This window comes from Prionailurus viverrinus, chromosome F1, assembly GCF_022837055.1.
Source record: "Prionailurus viverrinus isolate Anna chromosome F1, UM_Priviv_1.0, whole genome shotgun sequence".
Classification (NCBI taxonomy): domain Eukaryota; kingdom Metazoa; phylum Chordata; class Mammalia; order Carnivora; family Felidae; genus Prionailurus; species Prionailurus viverrinus.
The window spans coordinates 32,458,234-32,483,561 of NC_062577.1; the positions used below are offsets into that span (position 1 = coordinate 32,458,234).

Genomic DNA, 25,328 nt, shown 5'->3' on the forward strand with positions numbered 1-25,328 from the left:
CAAAGGGGTTAAAAGTCGAGTGGAAGTCGAGCTTGAAGGAGTAAGACGGGGCCTCTATATAAAGTTGAACAAGTATCTGGGGCCCGCACAAACCTCCACCTTTTTTGGCCTCCACGGCGGCAACCCCAGCCCCTGCTAACGTCCTCCGCCTGTGGGACCAAGTGGGGAAGCTCACGGTTGTGGCGGCCAAGGAGAGGGGCCGGCCTTGCCAGGAATATAGAGGGAGGGGAGGGGAAAAAGCCCGATCGCCCACCCCGCTCCCGGGCGGAGGGCGGGGGCAGCGCGTCCCGCGGGCCGAGCGCGTCTCGGGCTGTGCGCATCTCTGCGGAGCGGCGCGGGAAGGATGCTGGTCGGCAGGGGCGCGCGCGCGGGGCGCGGGATGCCGCGGGGCTGGACCGCCCTCTGCCTGCTCAGTCTGCTGCGTGAGTACCGGCCGCGCGCCCGGGCGGCGGGGAGGGTCCCCGCTCTCCCGGAGCCGAGCGCGCAGAGCCCGGGGGCGCGCAGGGAAGGGACCCCCCCCCCCAGCTGCCCCAACCCACGCCCCGCGCCCACGGCGGCTCCTGGCTCTGGTGGGACCGGGGCCCCCCTGGGACCGGCGCACCACCCGGGAAGCGCTGGGGTGGACGGGGAGGCAGGGCGGGCGACCGCGCCGCGAGTGTCAACCAGCCCAGGTGTAAACCGGGCGGAGCTCTCTGAGCTTCCCGGTAGTGGAACAGTGCGACTGGTTCGCATTGTCTCTAAAGTACAGCGCTTCGAAGATGCCAGAGGCTGTGGCCAAAGGTCCGGAGCGCAAAGTTGGAGCCAGAGCCAGGAGAGGGGAGGACAGAAGCAGGAAAAGTTTTGCGCCTGGGGGTTGATTGAGAAAGCCCAGGCCGGAGCGGGTGCTGGGAAGAGAGTGCAGGCGCCCACCGACCACCACCACCACCACCACCACCACCACCGGCACTGGGCGAGCCCGAAATTTAAGGATGGGAGCGAGGCCAACCTGGGACAAGGCCCCAGCTCCAAAGCCCAGGAGGCGCCGGAGGCAGGCTGAGTGAGGTGACCAGGGGGTGTGGAATGAACAACAGTCCGGGAAAGAATGCTTGCATTTAAGATCTGAAAGCTAAATTACAACTCCCTCTTCCCACACCCACACCCACTCCCCTGGAGAGAAGGTGGCAGCGGATGGGGTCTGTTGTGCGCCCTGCCTCCATCTCCCCATCGCCCCCCCCTTCCCCCCCCCCCCCCCCCCCCCCCGCACCAACTCCAACCTGTTACACTTGGAGGCATTCTTCCTCTTCCCCCTCCAAGTTCTAGAACTAGGGAATATGTCAGCAGGCTCATGGACACCCTTCCGCTCACCCACACTTGCTCCTACTTCTTAGGATCTTGCTCTCACTTTGGTAAAGAAATCATAGACAGTAAGTATTTATTCTTAATTGCTTTCATTTGGGGAGAGCATTCTCTATCTCTTCTCATTGCCTTTAGAGGGTTTTAAACATTGTAAGCTGTTCTCCTTTTTGCTCAAGATTCTGCTTCCAGCCCTCTAGGGCCCCCAGTTCCCTAAACGTACTCATCCTACAGGCCACCCACTATGGCCCCACAGAGTGACCTGGGCCTGCCAGGGACTCCTTTGCTCTCAGTGTCCTCTGCTGTCCTGCGTTGGGCCCACCCAGTTGGAGAGAGACTCCGGGCCTGGGAAAGCTCAAAGTTAGGCTCTGAGTTGACCAGTTCGGCAGCCCCAGACCTGCCCTCTGGGGCAGAGAAAAAGCTGTCACTTCAATGCGGAAACACTAGGATAGGGGAACTCCCCTGGGTGCTAGACGGCACCCTCATAACACAGTGGAGCCGATCAACAGCCGATCAGATGCTTCACTCTCCTTTACACAGCTCGTGATGACCTGGTCCTGGGCCGAGTGAGGCCCACCCTTTTTTTATTTCCTCAGCTGGCCAGTCTCAGTCTCGCCTTGGCTCGTAGCAGGGGGTGGGGGGAGCGACTTAACTCCTGCAAAATCTGGGGCAGATATGCCGAGAATCTCACTGTCTCAGCTTTGGGGGTGACAGCTGGGACATGGGTCCCGACTCTCAATCTTGCCAGACTACTTGAGCCAATGTGTAGCCTTTCGTCTTGCCTGAGAACTTTCTAGGGTTTGTTTCTTTCTTTAACACTGGGAGTCATTTTCTGTCCTGGTCTACATTGAGGGATGGATGAGTGAGTGACTGTACCTTGAAACGCTGACAGAGGGACATTTGCAGGAGTTCCGTGCGATTATTGCAAACTTTAGGGCACCGGGGGTCTTCTCATCATGTACACTGACAGAGGGCTTTGTTCTGGGAAGGTCTTTCTGTGCTCTGTGAGAAGTTGGCGTAAAGATGGGCACAGCCGTCCGACCAAAAGTAGACTCTTTTTGTTGCAGATGAAGCTGCTTTGGGGGGCGACCAGAGTCAGAGTGAGTCGCCAGGTAGCACTCCCCTGCCACCAACAGGTAAGAGAAGCCTTTCAGGTTATTAGGAAGCCCCATTTGTGGGCCTCCGGGTATCTGTCCCCTCCAAGCCCTCCATGGCCTATCTCCTTCCTCCCTCTGTAAGGACACCCCCCCCCAAGGCCCGCCCCTTCACATTCCTCTTCTTCCGTCGTGCATGCTGACCCCACACCCATATCCTGTCTGGGGCTACGTGTAAGAGGGGAAAAAAGAAAAGGGAAAAGAATTTTATCAGATATTTTCCAGAGGAGAGAGGACTCCACCCTTTGACTCTCTGCCATATAGCGACCGACGAGGAGCAGCCTTGGGGACCTCTGACTAATTCAGTGGTCCCCAGTGGTCCCCCTCGTCGGGCCAGTCCAGCTGGCACAACCTTTGCAAATGCGAGTCTTCCACGGCCTTCCCGTTTGACGGATAAAACACTTCTGGGCATCTTTTTCTTATCCCTTTAGCTCCACCTCCTGGGCCTCCTTGTTCACTTGTCCTCCTGTTCTTCCTACTTTGAGTCTTTGTCTCCAAAAGCTCGGGGCAAGGAGTGCCAAGCTGCAGCAGATAAACTCGGGCGCAGAGTCTTACAAAAACAAATAAAAAAGTAGGAACAAATTCCACTCCATATGGTCTCACTGCCTGATTTCCTTTAGACCCTGGGCAGGAGGGCCTGGGCTCACTTTCAGGGCTGGATGGCTATTCGGCTCCACCCTCGGGAGGCCTGGCCTCCCTCTCTCCTTGACTTTGCCTGATCTAACTTAAATGGCCCCCGAGTGTGGAGAATTCAGAAGGTGAAGGTGTGGAAACAAGAACAAAAACACCACCCTCCAAAAGAAAATGCTCCAAGTTGCCAGGGCAGAATTTCCTATTTGTCTGGGTCTTGACTTCTCTAATGAGAACATTCTCTTCCCTCCTCAGCTACGAAATAAAAACACATTATCTACAATTTTTAGTCTCCACGGCCCCTGACTTTGCTAAGGAGAAAGATGCGTGCGTCTTGGGAGAGTGAGAGGCCAATGAACGGGGGACGGGCCAAGGTGGACTTCTTAGCACCTGCACTCTGGGGCCCACCCCGGGGACCAATCGCTTCCCTTTGGATGTAAAAGAAAAGGCCTTTGGGCTTAGTTGGCTTCGTCTGCTTCTTCCTGGTTTGGCGGGGAGAGACCCCAAAGAACCCACGGCTGGTACCTTTTAGTGGGATGGCATCTCTAGGTAGTGAGTTCTGTCGTTGCAGAAAATGCCTTAACGAGTCTCTGGGTGAAAGTAACCTGGACCCCTGGACGGGCCTTGGAGGTGCAGGGGCAGACAGGAGGTTCATTGCTGAGCATGGTAGAATACATCGGAACTTTGTGTTTGATGGGCCCGAGAGACACCGGCTGAGGGAATGCAGAGCCCAGAAGGAGTAGAGAGAGAGGAAGGGAGGTGCCTGGACCATCAGAGAGGCAGTGGTGCCTGAGGGTGGAAAAGACCCAGCGAGGAGAAACTCCTTACGGTGTGGCATGCGTGCTTAGCACAGTAATGTCTGGAATTTCAGGCTTATGCCGTTGTCTCTTCCGGGCTGGGCTGTAATCTGGCTCCGTGCTCTCAAACCTTTGATAAACACACGCCCGCCTGGTGTTAGTGTGCTTTGCGGGGAATAAAGGAACAAGTCCTCGGCTGGCCTACGGTGAAGCAGAACCACAGTGCCTGAGCACAGGGAGGCACAGAGTTGCAGAAAGGGAGTCAGTGGCGATTAGGGGAATGAAGGAAGAGGTGACTGGGAGAAAAGTGGGCCCCCAGAGAAAGCTCAGGAGACCAGGCTTCCGTGGTAAGTCGATGGGGTCCAAGACAAGGTATTTGAATATTAAAGAGAAGTCAGAGTCCGCTGTTCACTCAGGCCACAGACGCTTGGTTTACGCTCACGTCTCAGTGAGCCACTAAACCATAGGAAGGCATCAGCCCAGTTCTTTATTCTGGTCCAAGATGCCCAGACTCGGGGAGACCTGTAACAAGGATGCTTCCTAAATGTTCCCGGAGAAGATGGGTGGCTCACCACCTCCCAGAGTAGTTCATTCCATTAAAAAACATAATAGTAACCCCCCCCCCCATTTTAAGCCTTACTTTGTGTTACAATGAAATTAGCTTTCTTGAATCATCTGATCATTAACTTCTATTCTTAATTAGAATTGGCTAATCTTCAGTGGCTTCTAATCTAATTCTCTTCTTTAAACTACCATGGAATTAATATGATCCTTCTTCAAGACAATCCTTAACGATCTTTCTGGCCCCACTAGATTATAAGCTCCTTGAGGACAGGGATTTATTGAAATTGTAATGACCTTAACCCCAAGCCTCAGGAAAGAATCTTCTTTTCTTCTGTGCATGGTCCTTTGCACGTCATGGGTGCTTATGACCAATACGAATGAATACATGCATGAAATGAATCTTGAAGAAAGTTACTTATTCTCCCTCCCCAAATTCTTCTTTTCTGGATCAGAGGTTAGCAAACTTTTTGTGTCAAGAGCCACATAGGAAATATTTTAGACTCTGGAAGCCATATGTAGTCTCTTAGGCATATTCTACTCTGTTTAATTATACAACACTTTAAGCATGTAAAAGCCCTTCTTAGCTCCCTGGCCGTACAACAGACAGCCCGCGGGTGGATTTGGTCCGCCAGCTATTTGCAGACCCCTGATCTAGATGAAATAACTCCTGGCCCTCAACCATATGACTTGGTTTCTAGAGCTCTCCTAATTCTGGCTATCCTTGCACGGGCACTCCCTAATTTAACAAACTCCCTCCTAAAATACGGCATTGAAGGAGACCACGCTACATAGATGTGGTTGGTGTGAACATGGCTGACATGGTCGCCATTCAATCTAAGTGCTTTTTCTGAACTCAGAGGATTGTGCTAAGCACCCTGAGAAAACAAACGAGTATCAGAGATGTTTCCGGCACTAAAGAAATTTATAACGTAACTGAGGTGACAAGACCTATACTCAGGAAACAGAGTTTATGATTTTGTGCCAGATAAGTGGTGGAGAGACGTGTCTCAGGGTCTCTGAGAAGCAGAAGGAAGGGGGCCCTATACTAAAGATAACTGCTGTTTCTTGAGTGTTTACCAGACAGGCTAACTGCTTTATGCTTCTTATCTCCTTTATTCCTCAAAACAACTAGGAGTTAGGGAATATTTTTATTCCCATTTTATAGGGAACGTTTAGAGAGTTGAAGAAGCTTCCCCCCAAGCCCTCACAGCTAGAACATGGTAGAGAAGCCTCTGAACATGGTCTGACTGCAGAGCCCAAGCTCTTTCTTCTGAGGTTTCCTTCTCTTCTCAGAAACATGGGCTGTGGGTTCCCAGCAGAGTCCCGTAGGCTTCTTCTTCCTGCTACTGTATCCCTGTGGGCTGAGACACCCAAGATTTTCTCGAAGAAACTCCTCTCAGGCAGGGCACCAGAATTGGAAAGGAATGGTGGAACGGGGCTAGCTGGCCAGGAGGAGATCAGGAAACAATACCAGCAAAAAAAAAAAAGAAAAAAGAAAAAAACAAAAAAACAAGAAAAAACAAAAAACAAAAACAAAAACACAAAAAAGAAAAAGCAAAAAAACCACAACTAAACCTAAGGGGGTCTTTGGAAAGCAAGACTGAGCATAGGAGAGCATAGGCATTTAGCTATTTAGGTAGCAGAGCGTTCTGGATCTCTGAGGATTTGTAAGCCCTCTTTCAGGATGAAAAGATTCTCCAATTTACTAATTGTAGGTAGGAATCTCTTAAACATGTATTACATTATGCCTTTGCTTTACTCCGTGTACCCCTCAGAAATAGGACTTTAACTTTCATGACTCAGATGGATCATGAAAATAATTTAGTTATGGTGCAGCTCAGTGACTTTGTTAATGCTTACTAAGGTGTATATATTTATTTCCTCCTACTGTAAGTGATTCCAGACCAGTGTGTGTGTTTTTTCACATTTATTTATTCTTTTGAAAGAGAAAGTGAGCTGAGAAGGGGCAGAGAGAGAGGGAGACACAGAATCTGAAGCAGGCTCCAGGCTCCGAGCTGTCAGCACAGAGCCTGATGCGGGGCTCGAACCCACGAACCGGGAGATCATGACCTGAGCCGAAGTCTGGTGCTCAACCGACTGAGCCACCCAGGCAGGCATCCCATGACCAGTGTGGGCTTTAATACTCATGTCTGTTTTTCATTTATCTGTTTCTTCTTTTTTAAACTGTCGTTTCTCCTTGATGTTTGCTTCTAAGAGTCTCCAATTTTTAGCTTTAACTAGGATATCAGATAACCAAGCTTGTTAGAACTTGGTGTAAAACAAGAATAATTGCCTCTGAATAAGTACCTGTAAGTTAAATGCAAAACTTTTACTCCATGAATTCTGTGACCTCTGTTTGGCGTTTTTGGCTTCTTATCCTTATTCCGCTAACTTTCTGACATCTTGTCTCTTCCCTTTGCCCCAAGCTCATGAGTTAGGATCAAATAGGATATCTAGAGTCACATAGGGTACTTAGGGGGACACAGTTAATAAAGGTAGGGTGGAAGGTAAACAACATAAGATGGCCTTTTGTTCAATTTTAAATTGTACTGTAAACGCCCTGTTGGGTTGGGGCTAACGGCTGTTTGTCTGGAAGGCTCCAGTCTAGAACGGAATGGAGTGGAGGTTTCGTTGATCGTCTCCTAGAATCGAACTGGGAAGCCGCGATTGCTCCCTTACAGAGTTGGAGAACAGAATCAGACCAAGAAAGGTCAGCATTTGATAGTTTAATGCCTTGGATGGGGGCGAGAAGCTAGGATAGACAGAGACACATGGTCGGTCTTGATTCTTATAAATGTTATTCCTCCAAGGCGCAGTCTTTTCGTGGGAGCTCCAGAAAGGGAGCCCTAGAGACTGTGAAATTAAGACACTTCCTGCCTGCTAGTCCCTACACCACAGCACCCAGGTTGGATTGGTCTCCAGGTCTTCCACCACCTTGTTCCCTCGCTCTACACCCCCTCACGTATCCCGTCACCTAGCCTTGCCTTTCTGCCCTCCCTCTTTGACCTGTTTCTCCAGGGTCTCAGAGGCTTCCTTGCTCACAGCGGGCTCAGGGCCATGCATCTGAGGTTGGGGTTTCATTTTCTTGGCAGGTGGATCGTGCTACCTGCTCCTCAGCGTTTGGCCCGGTGGTGGGTGGGAGGTGGCTGCGGCAGCTGGGAGCCGGACCCCAGCGGGTCGGTAGCTGGCCTGGGTCCAGAGTCGCTTCACTTCTCTGGCACAGGCCCTCCGCCCTCCGAGCTAGCAGCAGGTCTCTGCTCACATCTGGAAGAGTTCAAAACTGTTTGTCTGGGTGAAGGAGGCCCTGGGGAGGGGCTTCAAAAGCATGACATCACCTCAGTCAGGCACAGCTTTCTTTGGAAAGCGCAAAGGGCTGGGTCAGCCTGAGCCAGATAGGATTCCCAGGAACTGATGTGTTGGAAGGAAGAAGAGGAAAGGGTGGGCAGGAAGAATGATGTCAACGGGGAGTTCCAGTGGTGCCTTGGAAAGGTACCTGGGGAGGATGATCCTTCAGGTCAGTATCCGCCTGCTCCCGCCACCCGCCCCCTGTGGTGAGTTCATAGCTTAGGGGCGGATTGCTGAGCGGGTCCCGTCTAAGGGCCCGGGGAAGACTGGATCTGCTTTCCCACCTATTTCATTTTGATAAGCCCACCTCCTGCCTAACCCAGGTAGGAGCCCATCCTTTTCTCTCCAGAGGTGCGGAGGATGCATCCTGGTTCTTAGCAGTTTCGACTCTCTGACCTTCTTGCTACTTCTACTCAAGAGTCAGCTAAACCTCAGTGGCCCCAGTGTTCCCTGCCCTGAACTACGGCCTCCCCTCTTGGCCAAAACCTTGCGTGATTCAGGCTCTTATCTCTAAAATGCAGGTGGTACTATCATTTCATCCTCCTGCTCCCATGCACGTAATGTCAAGATATGATTGTTGTATTCACCATTTATATCCATCTACTTGCAGCAGGTGGGAAGGGAGGCAGATGTGGGACAGTGAGACTTGTCACTGCTTTTAGGGGAAGCATTGAAACTAATGCCTAACTTCCCTCTTGATGCTGAGGGAAAGAAGAGTTGTCACTCTACATTGCCATTTACCTGGAGACCTCCCAAAATTACAGCTGTAGATCTCAATCAGGAAAATTGAAAGACAAGCTTTAGGGTGGCCTGGGATCCTCAGGGGCCTTTCCTTGAGGGTGGTACTGTGGGTGCTGAGCTCTGGGTACCAAGTCGATCCTATAGCATTTATGGGGCCCAAGCCAAGAATGGAATAGAGGCCCTCATACCATATGTCTAAATACTTCAAAGTTACAATCAGGCCTGTGAGCTTATAAATGAAATGTCCTCTATCCCCTTACCTTGAAAAACATACCTAATGGCCACCTGGAAGGCCAGGTTTGAATTTGGGACCCTCTCAGTCTCAGAATTCAGTGCCACCGTGTGGCTGAGCAGGAAGAGATGGCCCTTGGCTCCCTCCTGTCCCGCTTCTCTTCTTTTTACCCCCAACCCTGGCTCACTGTAGGGGATCTTGCATGCATGCAAGGGACACACCATCCGCATGCTTCATGTGTATACCTTCTCCCTGAAACTGCCACCTCTTGGCCACCCTTGTGCCTTGGAGGTCCATACCCTGGTACTGCGGTTCACCCTCAGAAGGATGGACTGGGAGAAAAGGTCCCATGAGGATTCTCAAGTGAGAAAAGAGGCATTTGGGCAAGAATTTCTAGGAGTATCTGGTCCCCAGTGTAGGATCTAGACGAGAGGGTACATCTCTGTTGGCCCCATGGACGCCTCATGGTTGGGAGCAGGGCAGAGTAGGAGGAGGAATAGAATACAGACTCTAACGTTCAGGGAAGTTTCTCCTTTCTGGATGTAAGGATGTCATTGATAGGTACCCCCAGGAAACACAGAAGGACAAGGACCCTCATGAAGATCATCAGAGAATAATTCAATCCAGGAATATTATACTATATCAATTTAAGTTATTTGTCATTAATTCTCCCAAAACAATCCAGGTAAGGAAAGACCCTCACTTTAGAGGTTGGTAAACACACACACACACACACACACACACGCACACGCACACACGCACATTAAACTACATAGTTATTGGAAAAGGCAGAACTAAGCTATCTTCCTACATTTGATGAGAAACCAGGCCTTAAGTTCTCTAGAGCACCCACTGGTCAGAGGTTCTTAAAAGAAATCGTGGGGTCACTTACTGAGTTTCTCAACAAAAGGCAAGGAGGATGGGTTTGCAGGCCATGAGGGAAAGACTAGAGTTTGGGAATGGGGGAGTCTTGGACAGATAGAAGATTTTTAAGGGGATTGAATAGAGATGAATCTAGTGGCTATTCCCAGAGTATATGAATGGAACGGCTGGAGGGTGACAGAAAGAGAGACAGATACGTTAAAAAGGAAATCTTCCCCCATACTTTAGATCTTTGCAATATTTACTCAGATATAACTTGATATTTTAATATTTTATTATACATGTTCTAAACATTGCCTCATATTCTCCTGTGGCTTTAGTTTTTTTATATTTCTTTATTTGTAATAATTCTGGTACGTTAAGCGCATACAGCATTTATCCCATTGAAATTCATTTAGCTGTTTGCAACTTTTCCCTCCTGCAAATGGTACTATACTGGACACTTGATGCGTACAAGCTTTTCCTTCCTTATCTTCTTAGGGAAAATCTAGTAGTGAGAAATTCTCCTGTCCAGGAGGATAGTCTTGATGTCATGATGTCCTAAGTCTCCAGGATGATTTAGGTTCTGACTTTTCCTCCTTGTTTCTCGATAGCCTCTGGGTTCACAAATACACAAACCAGGACCACTGTTACCACAGAGTCAGCCACCTCACATACAAGTTCAACTGTTTCCGCAAATGTGTCCAGCCAGGAAGCCACCACACTAAGTCCTCTTGGAATTACCATGCCATACCCTGTCTCTCAAGACCACAATGGGACCGCAACAGCCATCTCAGGTAAAAAGTGTTTGTCTCGGGCCCCAGAAGGATGTGGCTGGTGCTTGGGTAAAGCATTAGGATGCCTGCAGACCTCCCTTAGCCCTGCCTTCCCCCGCAGATGGAAACATACAAGTCCTGCGAAGCATGGTTTGTGCATCATGTTTAGGGTGCCCTGAGGTAGACTCCTGACAATTCCTGTAGTGATGGCTTTCTCAGGCCAACACTTTGGCTGCTGATCCTGACCAGTAACTCTCCTTGTACCCTGTTTTCATGCTGAGTTCAGCTTAGTGATAAAATAAGAATCAGATGAGGACTCCCTAGACATCTCTGATCTCTTCTAAGTGAAAGAAAGTATGTACAGGTTCACACTGGTTTTTGACTTCTTCGGGGTGAACCAGATTCCAGTTCAGCATCAGAATCCTGAAAGCACCTCTCATACATTCTCAGTGATAGCCATGGTTCCAGTAGCTGGCTTGAAATGAGTTTGGTAGGGGTTAGGATATGAAGTAACTCTTAACCCCTCCGATTCCCTTTTCTGGTTTGAAGTCCAGGTCAGTATCGTTATCTGTCAAGTTTTAATTCAAGACAGTGAACTGAGATGTGTGTAGGGGTGTGTGTGTGTGTGTGTGTGTGTGTGTGTGTGTGTGTGTGTATGAAAACATGTGCATGCAAAACATGTGTTTTGGTCTATTTCAGAGACTACAGTCAACTTCACTTCTACCTCTGAGATCACCCCAGTGCCTGGAATGGGGAACTCTTCTGTCCAGCCACAGACCTCTTTAACTGTCACAGCGTTTTCCACCACAACCAACTTTTCAACTTCAGACATGACTTTGAAGCCCAGCATGCTCCCCGGAAATGTTTCCGATCCCCCATATAACAGCACCATCAGTGTGACATCCTCCACTGAGCCTAATGCATCATTTTCTCCCACCCCAAGTACCATCAAGGTAGGTGAATTGGGCCAAAAGTGGCAGATTGCCCCCTCGCTTCGTATGTATGCAAACCCTCTCCTCCCCTCAACCTCTCCTCATCCCAGCCAGTCAGATTTGGGTCATGTAAGAATTAACATGGAAAATATGCAGCTTAAATATTGCTGGCAAAGATAGAAAGGGGAAGGGAGGAGTGGAGACAGGTCGCTGACATATGCTGTGGGTATTTCATTTCTAGGGAGTTGAAAGTAAAGGGGGATTCTTGGGGGTCCATGCAGTCGGCTGTGGTTCTTTCTAGTACCTCTTGGTCTCGGCTTTGACCCGGGCACCATTTCCATTTGAGCGTATTTGGAAACCATCCTCTATTTAATGGGGCAACTTGCAAACAATGTTTAGGACCACCACCATTTCCTGTAGATGAGAGAGTTTGGTGGTATGTCAGGTATAGAGAAGCAGTGGAGAACTGGGCAGACCAAGGATGGTGAGCTCAGACTTGGGGTCTGTGGCTGTCAACAGTTTGGGGCAGGAAGGGTAGAAAATCTGAGGGTGCGTGGTGCCTGGGGGCAGGCTCAAGGGACCTGCCTGGTTTCTGTTTTTAAAGGAACCAGAATAGGAATCTGGAGAGCCCTGGGGACCAGGAGGAAAATGAGTGTCACCAGGCTCAGCCTGGCCACCCCCATTACCTTAGTGCTTGTATGGCCTCACTGCATGTGTATGATCCACGGCAGGGAGAACAGCCCCAATGGGTAAATTTCGTCCCCTCTTCCATTTCCGCACCAGCCAAGCTCATGTTTACCAAGATTGCAAATAGCTACTTGTTGGCAAGCCCAGGCTGGTAACAAAAGTTTTGATTATCTGATGGGGATGGGTGTAAGAAGGAGGAAGAGAGTAACACCAATTTATACATCTAGTCCCCTGCCATTTTTAAATTTCCTTTTTCCTAAAACCTCTTAAGAGAGTACCCCCACAGAAATCAAACGGGACAAGAGGTGGGGGTAAAAATGAGGGGCAAAGATACTGGCTTATTTACTTTGTTTTTGTTTTACTACAGGGAGAAATCAAATGTTCCCGAGTCAAAGAAGTGAAATTGACCCAAGGTATCTGCCTAGAGCTAAATGAGACCTCCAGCTGTGTAAGTCAAACTCCCCTCCACCTCACCCCTATCCTTTCCTCCTCCCTCTTCTCCCACAATCCCTTCCGAACATCCTTAAGCCCTCTTGGACTGGACCAGACTTCGGTGGGGGTGGGGAGAACTTAGTTGGTTAGGCGCTTTCAAATACAGAGCTTTGGGTTTAGGGAGTAAGAGGCCCCATCTGGCGGGCAAAGAAGGCAAGGACAATTTTTTTTTAAATTGAGTTCACTTTTTCCCCTCCTCTGTAGTACATTTAATATATACATGTCAGACTTAAGTTTGCTTTCATGTTAAGAAAGTCCTTAGTGAAATACACACTAGTGACCTGAAGTGCCAGTTTGCTTATTATTTACATATAACTCTTTAATCCGTTTAGAATTCTTTTGTGCTGTAATGCCACATTTTCCATATGACCGTCTTTCCTCACATTGTTTATCGAATGATCCCCTTTGTTGACTGGAATGCTGTTTTTTAGCTTGTATTAAATTTGTATTTGTCCCAGGGCATATTCTACAGAGATATTTTGTTCAGTTTGTCATTTTTTGCCTATCTTAAGTTTTTTAAAATTATTCTACTTTTATATTATAGTACTCTTTAATATCCAGCCATGCAGGTCTTGGCTCACTACACCATAAAAAGTTTATTTTTTTTGTCTGTTCTTTTAGAAAAACTTTAGAAACATCTTGTCAACATTAAAAAAAGAAATGTTGGGGCGCCTGGGTGGCGCAGTCGGTTAAGCATCCGACTTCAGCCAGGTCACGATCTTGCGGTCCGTGAGTTCGAGCCCCGCGTCAGGCTCTGGGCTGATGGCTCGGAGCCTGGAGCCTGTTTCTGATTCTGTGTCTCCCTCTCTCTCTGCCCCTCCCCCATTCATGCTCTGTCTCTCTCTGTCCCAAAAATAAATAAACGTTGAAAAAAAAAAAAAAAAAAAGAAATGTTAACATTTTCATTGGAACTGCTCTAAAGTCTCTCTCTATTTTTCTGGTCTTCTCTTGTATCATTCAGCATATTATCTTTTTAGCTTTTCAAAACTAAAAGCTAGTTTGTTTGTTTGTTTGTTTGTCTGGTAGGCTTTATGGACTTTTAAAGTTTATTTATAACACAGATTTCCCATTAAATATTCTAATCGATCATTGCTGGTATATTATAAAGTTGAAAACTTCCAACTTTTCAATATACGTTCCCAACATATATTGAAAGTTTTGAAAATTTATCTTAGGTTTAGCCATTTTCTTTAACTTACTTGTTAATTTCAAGACCTCTTTACTTGATTCTTTTTTGGTTTCAAGGCAAGCTCTCATGTTGTCTGCCACCATACATTGTTTTTCTCCTCCTTTTTAGTAGTTAATGCCTGGTTTAAGTTTCACATCTTATTGCATTGGTTAGACCATACAGCTCGGCGTTAACTTTGAATGTTGATAGCAGACGTCCTTGCTTTGTTTCAGTAAACCCAATTTCCTGACAGTTACAGTTTCCTCGACGAAGAATGGAATGACAGGACTCTTCCTATTCACTTGTAGGAAAAAACATTTCCTTATAAGTTGGGAATCCATTTAAGGGAACTATATGTGTGACGTGTGACATGTACACACGCACATGGGTAGCCTATAGTCTGTAGAGGGCATTCGGTTATTTATTTTGTCCATTCTGACTGCCCATATCGTACCTGTGATTATCAGTTGGGTCATTCTGACTCACAGATCTTTTAGAATTTTGCCTAAGGTCTTTTTTTAGCCCAGGACTTCTAAAAACAATGGGAATTGCAAAGACGTAAGTTCGCACAATAGGATAAGTGCACGATGCAAAATAGTGAACTTAAACATGAATATACAATGTACAAGTAATACAGGAATTGCAAAGACAGAGGCTCACACAATAGAACAACTAAGTGCAATTTGCAGACTAGTCAACTTAAACATGAACATACAAAGTACAAGTAATACTCTGTGTGTTTCTGATACCTGTTTTCAACTCTCCTTATTAAAAAAAACATCGCCAAACCCTTTGTTAATCATAGCTTAAAAAACGACTTTTTTTTTTTTTTTTAGTAATATCCTGGTGAAGCACTTATTTTCCTGTGTATCACGCTGGTCTGTGCCAAAATGCTGCTTCTGCGTGCCACTGATTTAGAGCCAATTGCAGGGCAATCTAAGTGTCTGTCCATTGCCCTTCAAGGCTCACATTTAACTAGGGTCATCATACAAGACAAGTGCCGGAAACTGACCGCTACTCCAGAAATAACTCCTCTTACTGTGGTTGCTTTCTCTCTGTGGTCTTTACTGTCTCGTCATTCATGCCACAGCTGAGAAGGTCTGCTCTCTCGTCTGAGATCTGGGGAGCATCTGTGAGCAGGGACGTGCAAAGACAGCAGTCCCTCCACTATGCTAAAGAAGGCCTCTGCACCGTTCACGGTGAATCAACTCTCTGGTGACCCCTTGGTCGTGCTACTTTTCCCTGGCCCCTCTGTCACCGTTGATCCCCCCTCTCTTCCTGAGGGTTCCTCCTCCCTAGTCCCCAAGCAGCAGTGCCTCCTAAGTCTCCCCAAAGTAATTTCCCCCCCGGGCAGCCATCCTTGTTCAGAATCTCTAGCCAAAGCTCCGGATTGTGTTTCAGATTCCTTTCCCTTGAGTCCTACTGCGTGCTTATTTGATCATCAATCTGTTCCCAAGGCCGTGAGTGAGTGGCGTGGTGCCTCCTAGTTTTCCTTAGGTTGCATTTGCCCCCGGTGTCAGAGGGCCTTAAGGGACTGGTTCGAACCGTGGGAAACTCAAGCCCTACTCACACCCTAAGGGGAAGCATGAAGGATTTGAATTCCCCTAACATTATGTCCTTGAGTACTTGTGCAATGTCGGCATGCTCCTGCCTCCCGTGTACTCCCGTAACGGAAATACGTGTGCATGTTCTCAGCTATCCAGACACTCACTCTGCACTCGGACGTACTGAGTATCCAACCTTTCAGCTCCCACTGTGTGGATTATTCCGCCTGTCTTCTGTACCTGCATCCTGCAGGCATTCATTTCTCAACTACTCTCCTTTTGCTCCCCCTCCTTCACCTCTAGGCAGAAATCACCCCTATCAGCCTGGGTGGGGGGGAGGGCAACCCCTACCCTCTTCTCAAGCACCTGCTACTCCGTCTTAGAGCCCTCATTTGCAGGACCCGTCACTCTGAGTCTGACTTTCATTCTCTCGGCTGCAGTGTCAGGGTAATTTAGTTTTTGTGGTTATGGGTTCCCAAATCGTTTCCACAATGTGAGGTTACTTTATTCTCTTATGCTGTCCCCCCATTTATCCAGGGAAATACACCAAGAAATTTTTTAATGGTGGTAAAAGACACATAACATGAAATGGACCATCTTAACCATGTATAAGTCCGCATATAGTTCGGTGGTATTAAGAACGTTCGCATTGTTGTGCAGTCTCCCGAAGTCTTTTCATCTTCCAGAACTGAAACTCTACACCCATGAAACAACTTCCCATTCCCCCCACCTCCTCGCCCCTGGCAACTACCCTTCTACTTTCTGCCTCTGTGATCAGACTACTCCAGGTACCTCATAGGAGTGGAATCATACGGTATTTCTCTTTGTGTGACTGGCTTATATCACGGAGCATAATGTCCTCGAGGTTCATCCATGTTGTAACATGTGTCAGGATTTCCTTCCTTTTTAAGGCTGAATCACGTCTATACCGCATTATGCTTATCCCTTCATCCACCAACGAACACTGGGTCGCTTCCATCTTCTGCTGTTGGGACTGATGCTGTTATCAACATGGGTGTACAAATACCTCTTTAACACTCTGATTTCATTTTGGGGGCGGGGGGGCACATACCCGGAAGTGGAATTGCTGGATTATATGGCAAATCTATTTTTAAATTTTCGAAGACCCGCCATACTGGTTTCCATAGCAGCGGCACCATTTTGCAACCCACAGGGCACAGGTTCTGACATGTCCACATTCTCACCGGCATTAGCTATGTTCTGGGTTTTTCTGATAGTAACCACCCTAATGGGCATGAGGTGATAGCTCATCGTACTGTGGATCGGCATTTCCTAGTGATTAGTGATGCCGAGCATCTTTTCATGTGCTTATTGGCCTTTGCGTATCCTCTTTGGAGGAATCTCTATTCAAGCCCTTTGCCCACTAGTTTGTTTTTTAGAACTACCTTTCTTTAGAGCCACATGTGTTTACATGCAGAGGTCGTATTTCCTCAGCTAGCTCTCATCGCCCTTATTCTGTCGTATTGACTTCATCTAAGGCAGGCTGCTTCCAGCCTCCAGATCATATCCCCCAGCCCACGCCTTCCTTGCCCTCTGCCCAAACACTAAAGGTCAGTTTCCATGCAGAAAAAATAACTTACAGATGGAGGACAGATGAAGACCATGTGTCTCCTGGTGAGAGCCTGAGATCTGGAGACAGTCTTACTCCTCGCTCGTGGTCAGCTGCTCACCGGTGGAGTGACTTGTAGCAGAGTCCTTCACTCCAGTCTCTAAATGAAAACAGGGTTTTACCTGCCACATCAAGGTCACACCAAAATAGATAAAATGAGAAAGAGAGGGAGGGAGGGAGAGAGAATGAAAATTGATCCTAAAAATCTCATCATTAGGAAAAAAATTTTTTTTTCCATTTCTTAAAATTTATCCTGAGGGGCACCTGGGTGGCTCAGCTGGTCAAGCATCCGGCTTCTCCTCAGATCATGATCTCGTGTTTTGTGCGTTCGAGCCCCACCATCAGGCTCTGTGCTGACAGTTTGGAGCCTGGAGCCTGCTTCGGATTCTGTGTCACCCTCTCTGCCTACCCCTCCCCCATTCACACTCTGTCTGCCTGCCTGTCTCTCTCTCAAAAATAAACAAACATTTAAAAAAATTTATTTTGAGAGAGGGAGAGCGTGAGCGGGGGAGGGGCGGGGAGAGAAGAATAGAGAGAATCCCAAGCAGACTTGGCTGTCAGGTCAGAGCCCAAAGCTGGCTCAAACTCACGAAACTTGAGATCCTGACCCGAGCGAAAATCAAGAGTCTGAGGCTCAACTCACTGAGCCCCCCAGGCGCCCCACATTGGGAAAAAATCTTAAGGATGATTTGGAAAAATACCTGTCCCTCTCTCCCTACTCCAAGTGCTTAATGAACATGCTTCCTTAACATGTTAAGAGTCTTGGCAAAGTTGGAGAATGCTGCTCTAGAAAGGTTAGATGGTTTTATCATTGTAGTTATTATTTTTGCAAAGCAACATGTGTGAGCAGATGTGGTTAGGGGCTAACAAATCTGATTCTCATGAGCAAAATGGCTGTCTGTGGCTTCCTCCTGCCCACTCTCCCATGATATCTGCCCACAGCCTCTCTGGGGGGAGGATGTTTATTTCAAGCGTCCGGAGAAGCATTGTGCTTTGTTCAGGATCCACCTGCTCCTCTCTCCAGGCTCAAACACAATTCACTGATGCTGTTGGATTCCAGAGTGGGAGGCTGGCCACTGTTATTCCCTTGAATTTAGTCCAAGAAACTAAGCGAAGGGTGGAGGGACCCTGCGTGGAAGCCAGACCAGTTGGAACTTTAAGCTGAACAACAATTCGCTGGGTTCTTCTGTTTGTTTGGTGCTACGTTTAGTGTCGTCTGGGTTCAAAATTATGTAACGTACGCCCATTCTCCCCATTAAGGAGTCGTACTGTCTAGTCAGGGAGAAATGGCAATGACAGTAAGGCAGAAGATGATCAGACACCGAAGTGTGGGTCCTAAGGGCTGCGGTATATGGTATATTACTATCATTGATGGTAACAATACCAGCTGCCCTTTGTCGAGTGCCCATTGGGTTCCACACACTTTGTTGGGGGCTCTTTATACAACACCGCTTTAGTCACAGCTCAGTCTTCGACTGAGGAACCTCACGCTCAGACTAGTTGTATGTCTTGCAAAGACTCTAGTCAATCGCAGAGGCAAGGTTGATGCCGGGTCTATGGGAGATAGGGCCAGTCTCACTGGGGAGCTGGGGTTTGAGTTGAGTCTTGAAGGATGGGATTTCCAAGGAAGAGGGCCATGTTCTTCCTTTTCGTATAGGCAGGGCTGTGAAGGCCACAGGCTCTCACACACTTGGGCTCCCCATAATGGCACCCTCAATCTGAAGGCCTTTCCTGACCAGCTTCCCCTGCACACATTCTCCCCATTCTTCAAGGCTTACTTTGAGGTGTTTCTGATAACCCCAACCTGATGTATGCTCACCCTCCTTTGAATGTCCATAGAACTTTAGCTGTACCTTCCTCATGGTACTTACCGTGTAACTAGCTCTGTCACTTGTCTCTTTGTGCCTCAGTTTCTTCATCTCTAAAATGGGGAGAATAATAACACCCATCTTGAAGGGTTGTACAAGGTCTAAATGAGTCACTATATGTAAAGCACTTGGAACAGTGCCTGAGACATAGTGACCATCATTTGTTTTCATTGCCATGCATGCAAACTAAGAGCTTTGGCTATGTGGAATTCATAGCTACCCCCCCCCCCCCCCCGCCATGATACATGTGCAGAGATTTGCACACGGTGTCTTCCATTCAGGGCTTGGTAAATGTCAGAAGGGCTGAATATGGTTGAGGTGCAGCTTCTTAGGACTCTGCAGGTTGAGGATGTGCCATTTTGTGTGGTTTGTTTAGATTGTGCAGGAGCCCTGTCCCTCTGCCTCTCTCAGGAGAGATAGATTTCAACCAGAGACGCTCCAGGAGGCCAGAGTTGTCCAGGCGGGGACTTCCCTCCTCCTCATTCAGAAGGCATGGTGTTTGGGAGGGTGCTCCCAGGGAAGCAACGTAAGGCTCCCCAAAGAGAAAGGGGCCTAGAGAAGGACACTGCTGATCATATCCAGTGGTATCCAGAATGCCCACAGCAAATGCTGTTTTCAAGAGCCAGATTTTTCCAGAGACAGAACCTCTATCCAAGTACTTCCTCAGAGACCTTTTCTTTGCTTTGCTTTTTAAATGCTTATTTATTTTTGAGAACGAGAGAGACAGAGTGTGAGTGGGGGGCAGGGCAAAGAGAGAGGGAGACCCAGAATCCGAAGCAGGATCCAGGCTCTGAGCTGTCAGCACAGAGCCCAACGTGGGCTCAAACTCACAAACTGTGAGATCATGACCTGAGCAGAAGTCGGACTCTTAACCGACTGAGCCACCCAGTAGGCCCCCTTTAGAGACCTTTTCTTGAGAGTTGAAGCAGCAGTGGCCTGAGAATGCATTTTTCTGTGCCCTTGGTTCTTGAGGGGCTTCTGAGGCTACCTCTGAACTCCTGTCTCTGTGACCTGAAGGTTAGCTAGCCCTGCTCTTCTGGCCTCCTCCAAGCCCATTGAGTTCCACCCAGCTCCCTTCAAGTCCAGCTGATAGAAGAAAGCTGGGGCCTGAGGCCAACCCTGACCTTGCCGTGTGCAGAAGCAAAGGATCCTGGGTTTTCCTGCCGTGGGCCACAGCAGTAGGAAAATACCCAGGCTGCTTTCCAAGCTGGGAGGCCCACAAGGAGCAGCCCTGCCCCACAAACAGGAAGCTGTCTCCTCCACGGAGGCTCAGTTCGGATGCCCCTCACACGCCCCAGCAGTTTTCCCCGAACAGGAAAGTTGTCGGAGCCGTTCAGGCATTTCCTCCTCACCATCTGCCATCCGGACAGAGGAGAGAGTCTTGGTTTCGGTTCCTTTCCTGTGCAGGGGAGGCCGCTCTGATTGGAAGCTGCTGGAACACATCCTGGGAGGTGTGAGAACAGGGTGTTGGAAGGGCACAGCCAGTGTTTCCAATTCATCTCTGTCCCAGGACTCAACTGGCAAAGAATCATGAGAGCTTATCTCCTGGGGCCAAGTTCCTGAGTCCTAGGGACCAGACAGCAACTGGAACCATCTGTGGACCTCATGTAAAACTGGCTTCCATGCTTTTAGTGGGGAAAGGGGGATGGTAGACTGGACAAAAACACCATTTCAGTTTCAACCATGCTCCTCGTGAGTCCCAGTGGGGGGTAAGACGGAAGGGCCCACTGGGTCTATAGCCATAGACTTGTTCTCTACTCCCTTCCCTTGGCTTTTCCTCCAACACTTGGGGCTTTTATAATCTTGAAACAAAGGATTTTCTCTCCATCAGTAATACACTATTCATATTTGCTGTTTGAATTTAATTTGAAATAGTGTATGTGTCCATGGGCAATCCTTAAATAAGACAGTGTTTCCTGAATTTCTGCTCTGGTCCTCTTACAGCCCCACCTAGGACACTGATAGATGTTTCGGGACGGGGAAATTTTTGAGTTTTTTTCTTATTGTGTTTTGGCACATCTGTAGTTCACCGGATTTTTTTTTTCCCCAGTTACATTTTTTGGGAAGAAAGGATCCTTCTTGTTTAGAGAGTCATAGTGTGACTTTCATCAGGATTACTACCTGAGACTCTGGATGCAGCTCAGGGTATATGAATAATTTCGTCTTCTGTTCCCCATTTCTCTCTATGTTACCAGGAGGAATTTAAGAAGGATAATGGAGAGGAACTGACTCAAGTCCTGTGTGAGAAGGAGCAGGCTGACACTGTGGCTGGCATGTGTTCCCTGCTCCTGGCCCAGTCTGAAGCGAAGCCTCACTGCCTGCTGCTGCTCTTGGCCAACAGGACAGGTAAGGGGTGCATCTGTCTTGGGGTCTAGGGAGGCAGTGGGGCTGAGGTTAGACAATCCTGGGTAGAAATCTGGTATCTTAGCTCAAAGAGCACAGGTGCTGGGGAGAAGAGCCAGGCTGACTTTGGGAGATGGAGCACCCTGGGCATCAGAGCATCATCTAGAACATCACAGGAGGGCCCAGGAAGATGAACTCTTCTGCTTCTAGATTCAGCAATCCCTGTTTCTCATTCTAGAACTTTCCAGTAAGCTCCGTCTTCTGAAAAAGCACCAGCCTGACCTGAAAAGGGTAAGTTCTCTAAGGTGATGGGAATTCTCAAAGGGAAAATTGGGTCAGGGGAGTCACTGGAGTGGAAGAGAAAGTACTTATCTTTTCTAGACTTGTCCTTCCTACTTCTCCGTCCTTCTCCAACAGTCCTTACCTGTCTGAGCTTGAACCAAAATTTTATGGTTTTAAAAGATGTCAGTCTTAAGTCCTTTTTAGAAAAATCCCTGAGGTCCAAGACTTCCTGTGTTCATCCGCTGTTGGGTCTAGCGTGGGCTGGGCTTCTCTTCTAGAACTCACATCCCACAAGTGACAGGTTGTCTTTTCTGTCTTCCCTTCAAGCTTGGGATCAAAGCCTTCTCTGAACAAGATGTTGGGAGCCACCAGGTCTATTCCCGCAAGACCCTGATTGCCCTGGTCACCTCAGGGATCCTACTGGCTGTCTTGGGCACCACTGGCTATTTCCTGATGAAGCGCCGCAGTTGGAGCCCCACAGGAGAAAGGCTGGTCAGTTTGGGGGTCCAGGGCAAAGGAAATGAGGAAGATAGTGGTCTTCTGGGGAGGTCCATAAATGTCCTGGAGCGGGGAGGAGACATACCAGAAAAGGTACTTCCGTGCTTTTACACATGGACGTGCAGAATGCACATTACCATGTCCATGGACAAGTCTGAATAATATATAGCAGATTGGAAAGGAGGCACTAACTGGGGCCAGCCCACCTGCTCACTGTGGCAGCAGATGGCTCATGTCATCCGTTTATGATTTTGCCTGGGATAGTTCAGCTGGGTATGCCAGAACAGGCTGCTAAATCAATCACACTTATTGACATGTATATTAAATGTCCGTGGGTGCCACTTAGCTCACCAGAAGGGCCCTTATGGAAGGAAAATCTACTGTTGGAGTGTTCTGGATGAGGGAGGACAAGGCTGGGGTTTGACTCTTGGCTTCTGGCCTGCTACCCACTCTGGGGAGGGCATTCCATCCTGGGAACTGCCTGGTGTCTGGCGGGAGCTGGTTATGGAGCTGCGGTGGCACGGTGTTGTGCCTCTCCTCTGTCCTTTCTCCTCTAGGAGCTGGAACCCTGACTGCTCTTCAGGAAGAAAGGAGTCTGCACATGCAGCTGCAACCCCCTTCTCTCCCTCCCACCTCATCTCCCCCCACCCCTGCCTCACTCCCCTGCTTACCAGATAATGCTCCTTTATTTATACACTGTCTAGGGCGAAGACCCTTATTACACGGAGAACGGTGGAGGCCAGGGCTATAGCTCAGGCCCTGGGGCCTCCCCTGAGGCTCAGGGAAAGGCCAGTGTGAACCGAGGGGCTCAGGAGAACGGGACCGGCCAGGCCACATCCAGAAACGGCCATTCAGCAAGACAACACGTGGTGGCTGATACCGAATTGTGACTCGGCTGGGTGGGGCAAGGCTGGGCAGTGTCTGGGGAAGGGGCCCCTCCTTGCATCTGACCACACACTGCCTCCACGCTGGAGGCACCATCGATTGCATTCTACCCTTTCCTGCTGCACACATCCTCGGAGGCTGTTCCTGGGGCCCGGTACTGCACCGGGCCGAAGGGTTCTCTCCACCTTGGTGGAGGGGAGATAACCCCTGCCATTTACATGTTCAGCTCGCTAAGCCCAGAATCGGGTCGACTCTGAGTAAAGGTGTGGGGGGAGGGGAGGCCAAAGTGCAGAGAAGCTACCAGGGTTGGGGGGTGGGAGGTGATGATCTTGCATCACTCACACGTGGGCTTCTGTCCTCTCCCTCCTCTCTGCCATATTAAAGGAACTCCCAGGGGAAGCATGGGCCTTTTCTGGGCTACAATTTCCTCCCAGGAGGCTTTGCCTTTTCCTGTTTCTTCCTCAGACCTGTCTTCTCTACATCAGGGAAACCAAAGCAACCCAGTGCACCTGCTCCCTTGTAATGATGCAGCCAGAAAGACTTGTTATCCTAAACCGTCCCCCTTATGCCCTGGCCAAGGCACTGTGGATTCAGGCAACGGCTTCCCTCATGCTTTCCGGTTTCCCCTGAGCTCCACACCTCCCTCCACATCTGCATACAGAAGCCTGCTTCGTTTTCTGGCTGAGCCTGGAACGAGGCTCCAAGTTTTGAACAACGTCTTGTGTGTGTGTTTGGGAGACAGGGTTAGGGGGACATGGGTCCATGCATTCCTTCCTGTGGGGGCAAGTGGGAGAGAGCGAACGGCTCAGTCCTTGTCTCTCTGGGGCTCATGGAGCCTCGTCTTGAGCCTCTGCTTCTCCCTGTGGGTCAGAGTGGACAGGATCATGGGACCAGAACTTTGAGCCCAGCCTCTTGACTTGTGCATCTCTGAGGAAGCGCCTTGCTCAGAGGCTAGGTCCTGGCCTTATCCTCTGATCTCCATGGCTTCTTCCTTCCTCCCCCTGACTCCTGGGTTGAGCTGTGGACTCAGTCTCCCAGCAGACTCCTTTCGATCTCTGTCTCCCTCACTCCAATTCCCTCACTGCTCTGCACCTCCATGTAGTCAGGGCCCCTTGACATCTCCAGAGAACCTTCACCACAAGCCACCTCCTCTGTAGGTGACCCAGGTTCTCATTTGTATTTTTCAGTTTTTTTTTTTTTCCAGAGGGGTAAGCAGGGATCCTGGTTTCAGTGACGGTTGGAAATCGAATTTTCCAGAGAGAGGAAGATTGGGTGGGTTTTATTTCTGAATTAAAAAATGGTGTGTGTAAATACTGTAATTAAAGTGATACTGAGACACATCTGTTCTGTGTCACTGTCCCAGCCAGTTGTGTCTGAATGCCCCAGCGGTCTCCCCGTCAGACCTCAGACCTGGCCAGACTGTGCAGTGATACGGTGGAGAGGGGCTAGCCAGGAAAGAGGTGGGCCCATCGTGGGGACACAGGTAAAACCCAGGGTGCTGCCCTTTGGCCAAGTCTCCCTCTCTGGGGGAAGCTCACAGGAAATCTGGATGCGTCTAGTCACAGAAAGACAGACCAGGATGCAGCAGGGGCCTTGAGGATGGAGGGTGGTGTGCCAAGGACATAGGCGCTGGAGGCCTCGTGGCCTTTCTGAGAAGTGGCACGTTTGGGTCACCGTATGCAGAATATGCATAACCGGGCGAAGGAGCCCCATGCACGCCTTACTGCCACACCACATCCTGCCCGGAGCTGGGAGCAGAACGGTGAAGGCTGGGGCGGGCAACTTCTGGCTGCCAGCTCCGGGAGGGAGTGGTTTCTATCTTCAGTGTGAAGACACCAGCCTAACTGCCAAAAACGTCCGTAAGGGCACCCCAGCTCCCAGGCCCCCCACCCCCACCATAGGAAGTGGGGGAGGGACCGCTGCCAAACACTGCCCAGGAGCTTCAGGAAACGCTCCTGAGTGTATCAACAGTAGCAGAGGCAGTTGGGGCCAAACAAAGGATCCTTCCCTTCTTATCTGGCCAAAGCCAGATCTTTCCCTTTAGCACTCCCCCACCCCCTCTTCCCCCTTGCTTTTCTCTAACTGCTGGAACCAGAGGTTCCTCTGCAGGACTCAGGGAAAAGCAGGGGGGGGGGGCGGGAAACAAGGGATGAGATCTAGAGCTTTCCCTAGGAGGTGATGGCTGATTCTGGGAAGGGGTGGAGGAAAGGGAAGATGGTAATCTGGGAAGAGAAGGCAGATCGGCCTCCAGCTAGTTACATCGTGCCATGAGAGCGACCAGATGAGGGTCAGGTTGAAGATGGCAGGGAGACAGTGTGCCGTCTCCTGGGAAACATGAGAGAAGAAAAGGCACCTGGACCTTTTGAAACAGGTTTAGCCTCAGGCCCAGCAACTTACAGTAGTATTTTGCCCTGAGTCTGTCAGCCAATGTAGGCTTTGAGAGGTAGAGGGCTGTGTGTGTGTGTGTGTGTGTGTGTATTTAGGGGGTTGCTTTGCGGCTGGTTCTCTTTGGTGGCTGGACAGCATGCCCCGAAGGATTCATTGCATTCTTAAAACCTCAGACTTCC

The 25,328-nt window shown here is 49.2% G+C and overlaps 1 protein-coding gene across 3 annotated transcripts; it reads left to right on the plus strand.

Moving 5' to 3' along the window:
- Nucleotides 1-219: 219 nt before the first annotated feature.
- On the plus strand, nt 220-24,101 carry CD34 (CD34 molecule). Of its 3 annotated transcripts, none has more exons than XM_047840592.1 (9): nt 220-422; nt 2,400-2,468; nt 10,271-10,453; nt 11,132-11,385; nt 12,419-12,499; nt 20,949-21,099; nt 21,335-21,387; nt 21,706-21,870; nt 22,434-22,573. In XM_047840592.1, the coding sequence occupies exons 1-9, from the start codon at nt 344-346 to the stop codon at nt 22,446-22,448; spliced, it is 1,050 nt and encodes a 349-aa protein (XP_047696548.1). In that variant the 5' UTR covers nt 220-343; the 3' UTR covers nt 22,449-22,573. The 3 variants fall into 3 exon arrangements, with proteins under 3 accessions (XP_047696548.1, XP_047696547.1, XP_047696546.1); XM_047840590.1 differs by lacking the exon at nt 22,434-22,573 and adding an exon at nt 22,581-24,101 and having other exon boundaries at nt 225-422; XM_047840591.1 differs by lacking the exons at nt 2,400-2,468; nt 22,434-22,573 and adding an exon at nt 22,581-24,101 and having other exon boundaries at nt 224-422.
- Nucleotides 24,102-25,328: the final 1,227 nt, after the last annotated feature.

Excerpts from the sequence above, each read along its gene's own strand:
- CD34 (XM_047840590.1), top strand. The coding sequence starts at position 344 with ATGCTGGTCGGCAGGGGCGCGCGCGCGGGGCGCGGGATGCCGCGGGGC. Across the intron at positions 10,454-11,131 it reads GACCGCAACAGCCATCTCAG|AGACTACAGTCAACTTCACT; the intron begins GTAAAAAGTGTT and ends GGTCTATTTCAG. Across the intron at positions 11,386-12,418 it reads CCACCCCAAGTACCATCAAG|GGAGAAATCAAATGTTCCCG; the intron begins GTAGGTGAATTG and ends GTTTTACTACAG.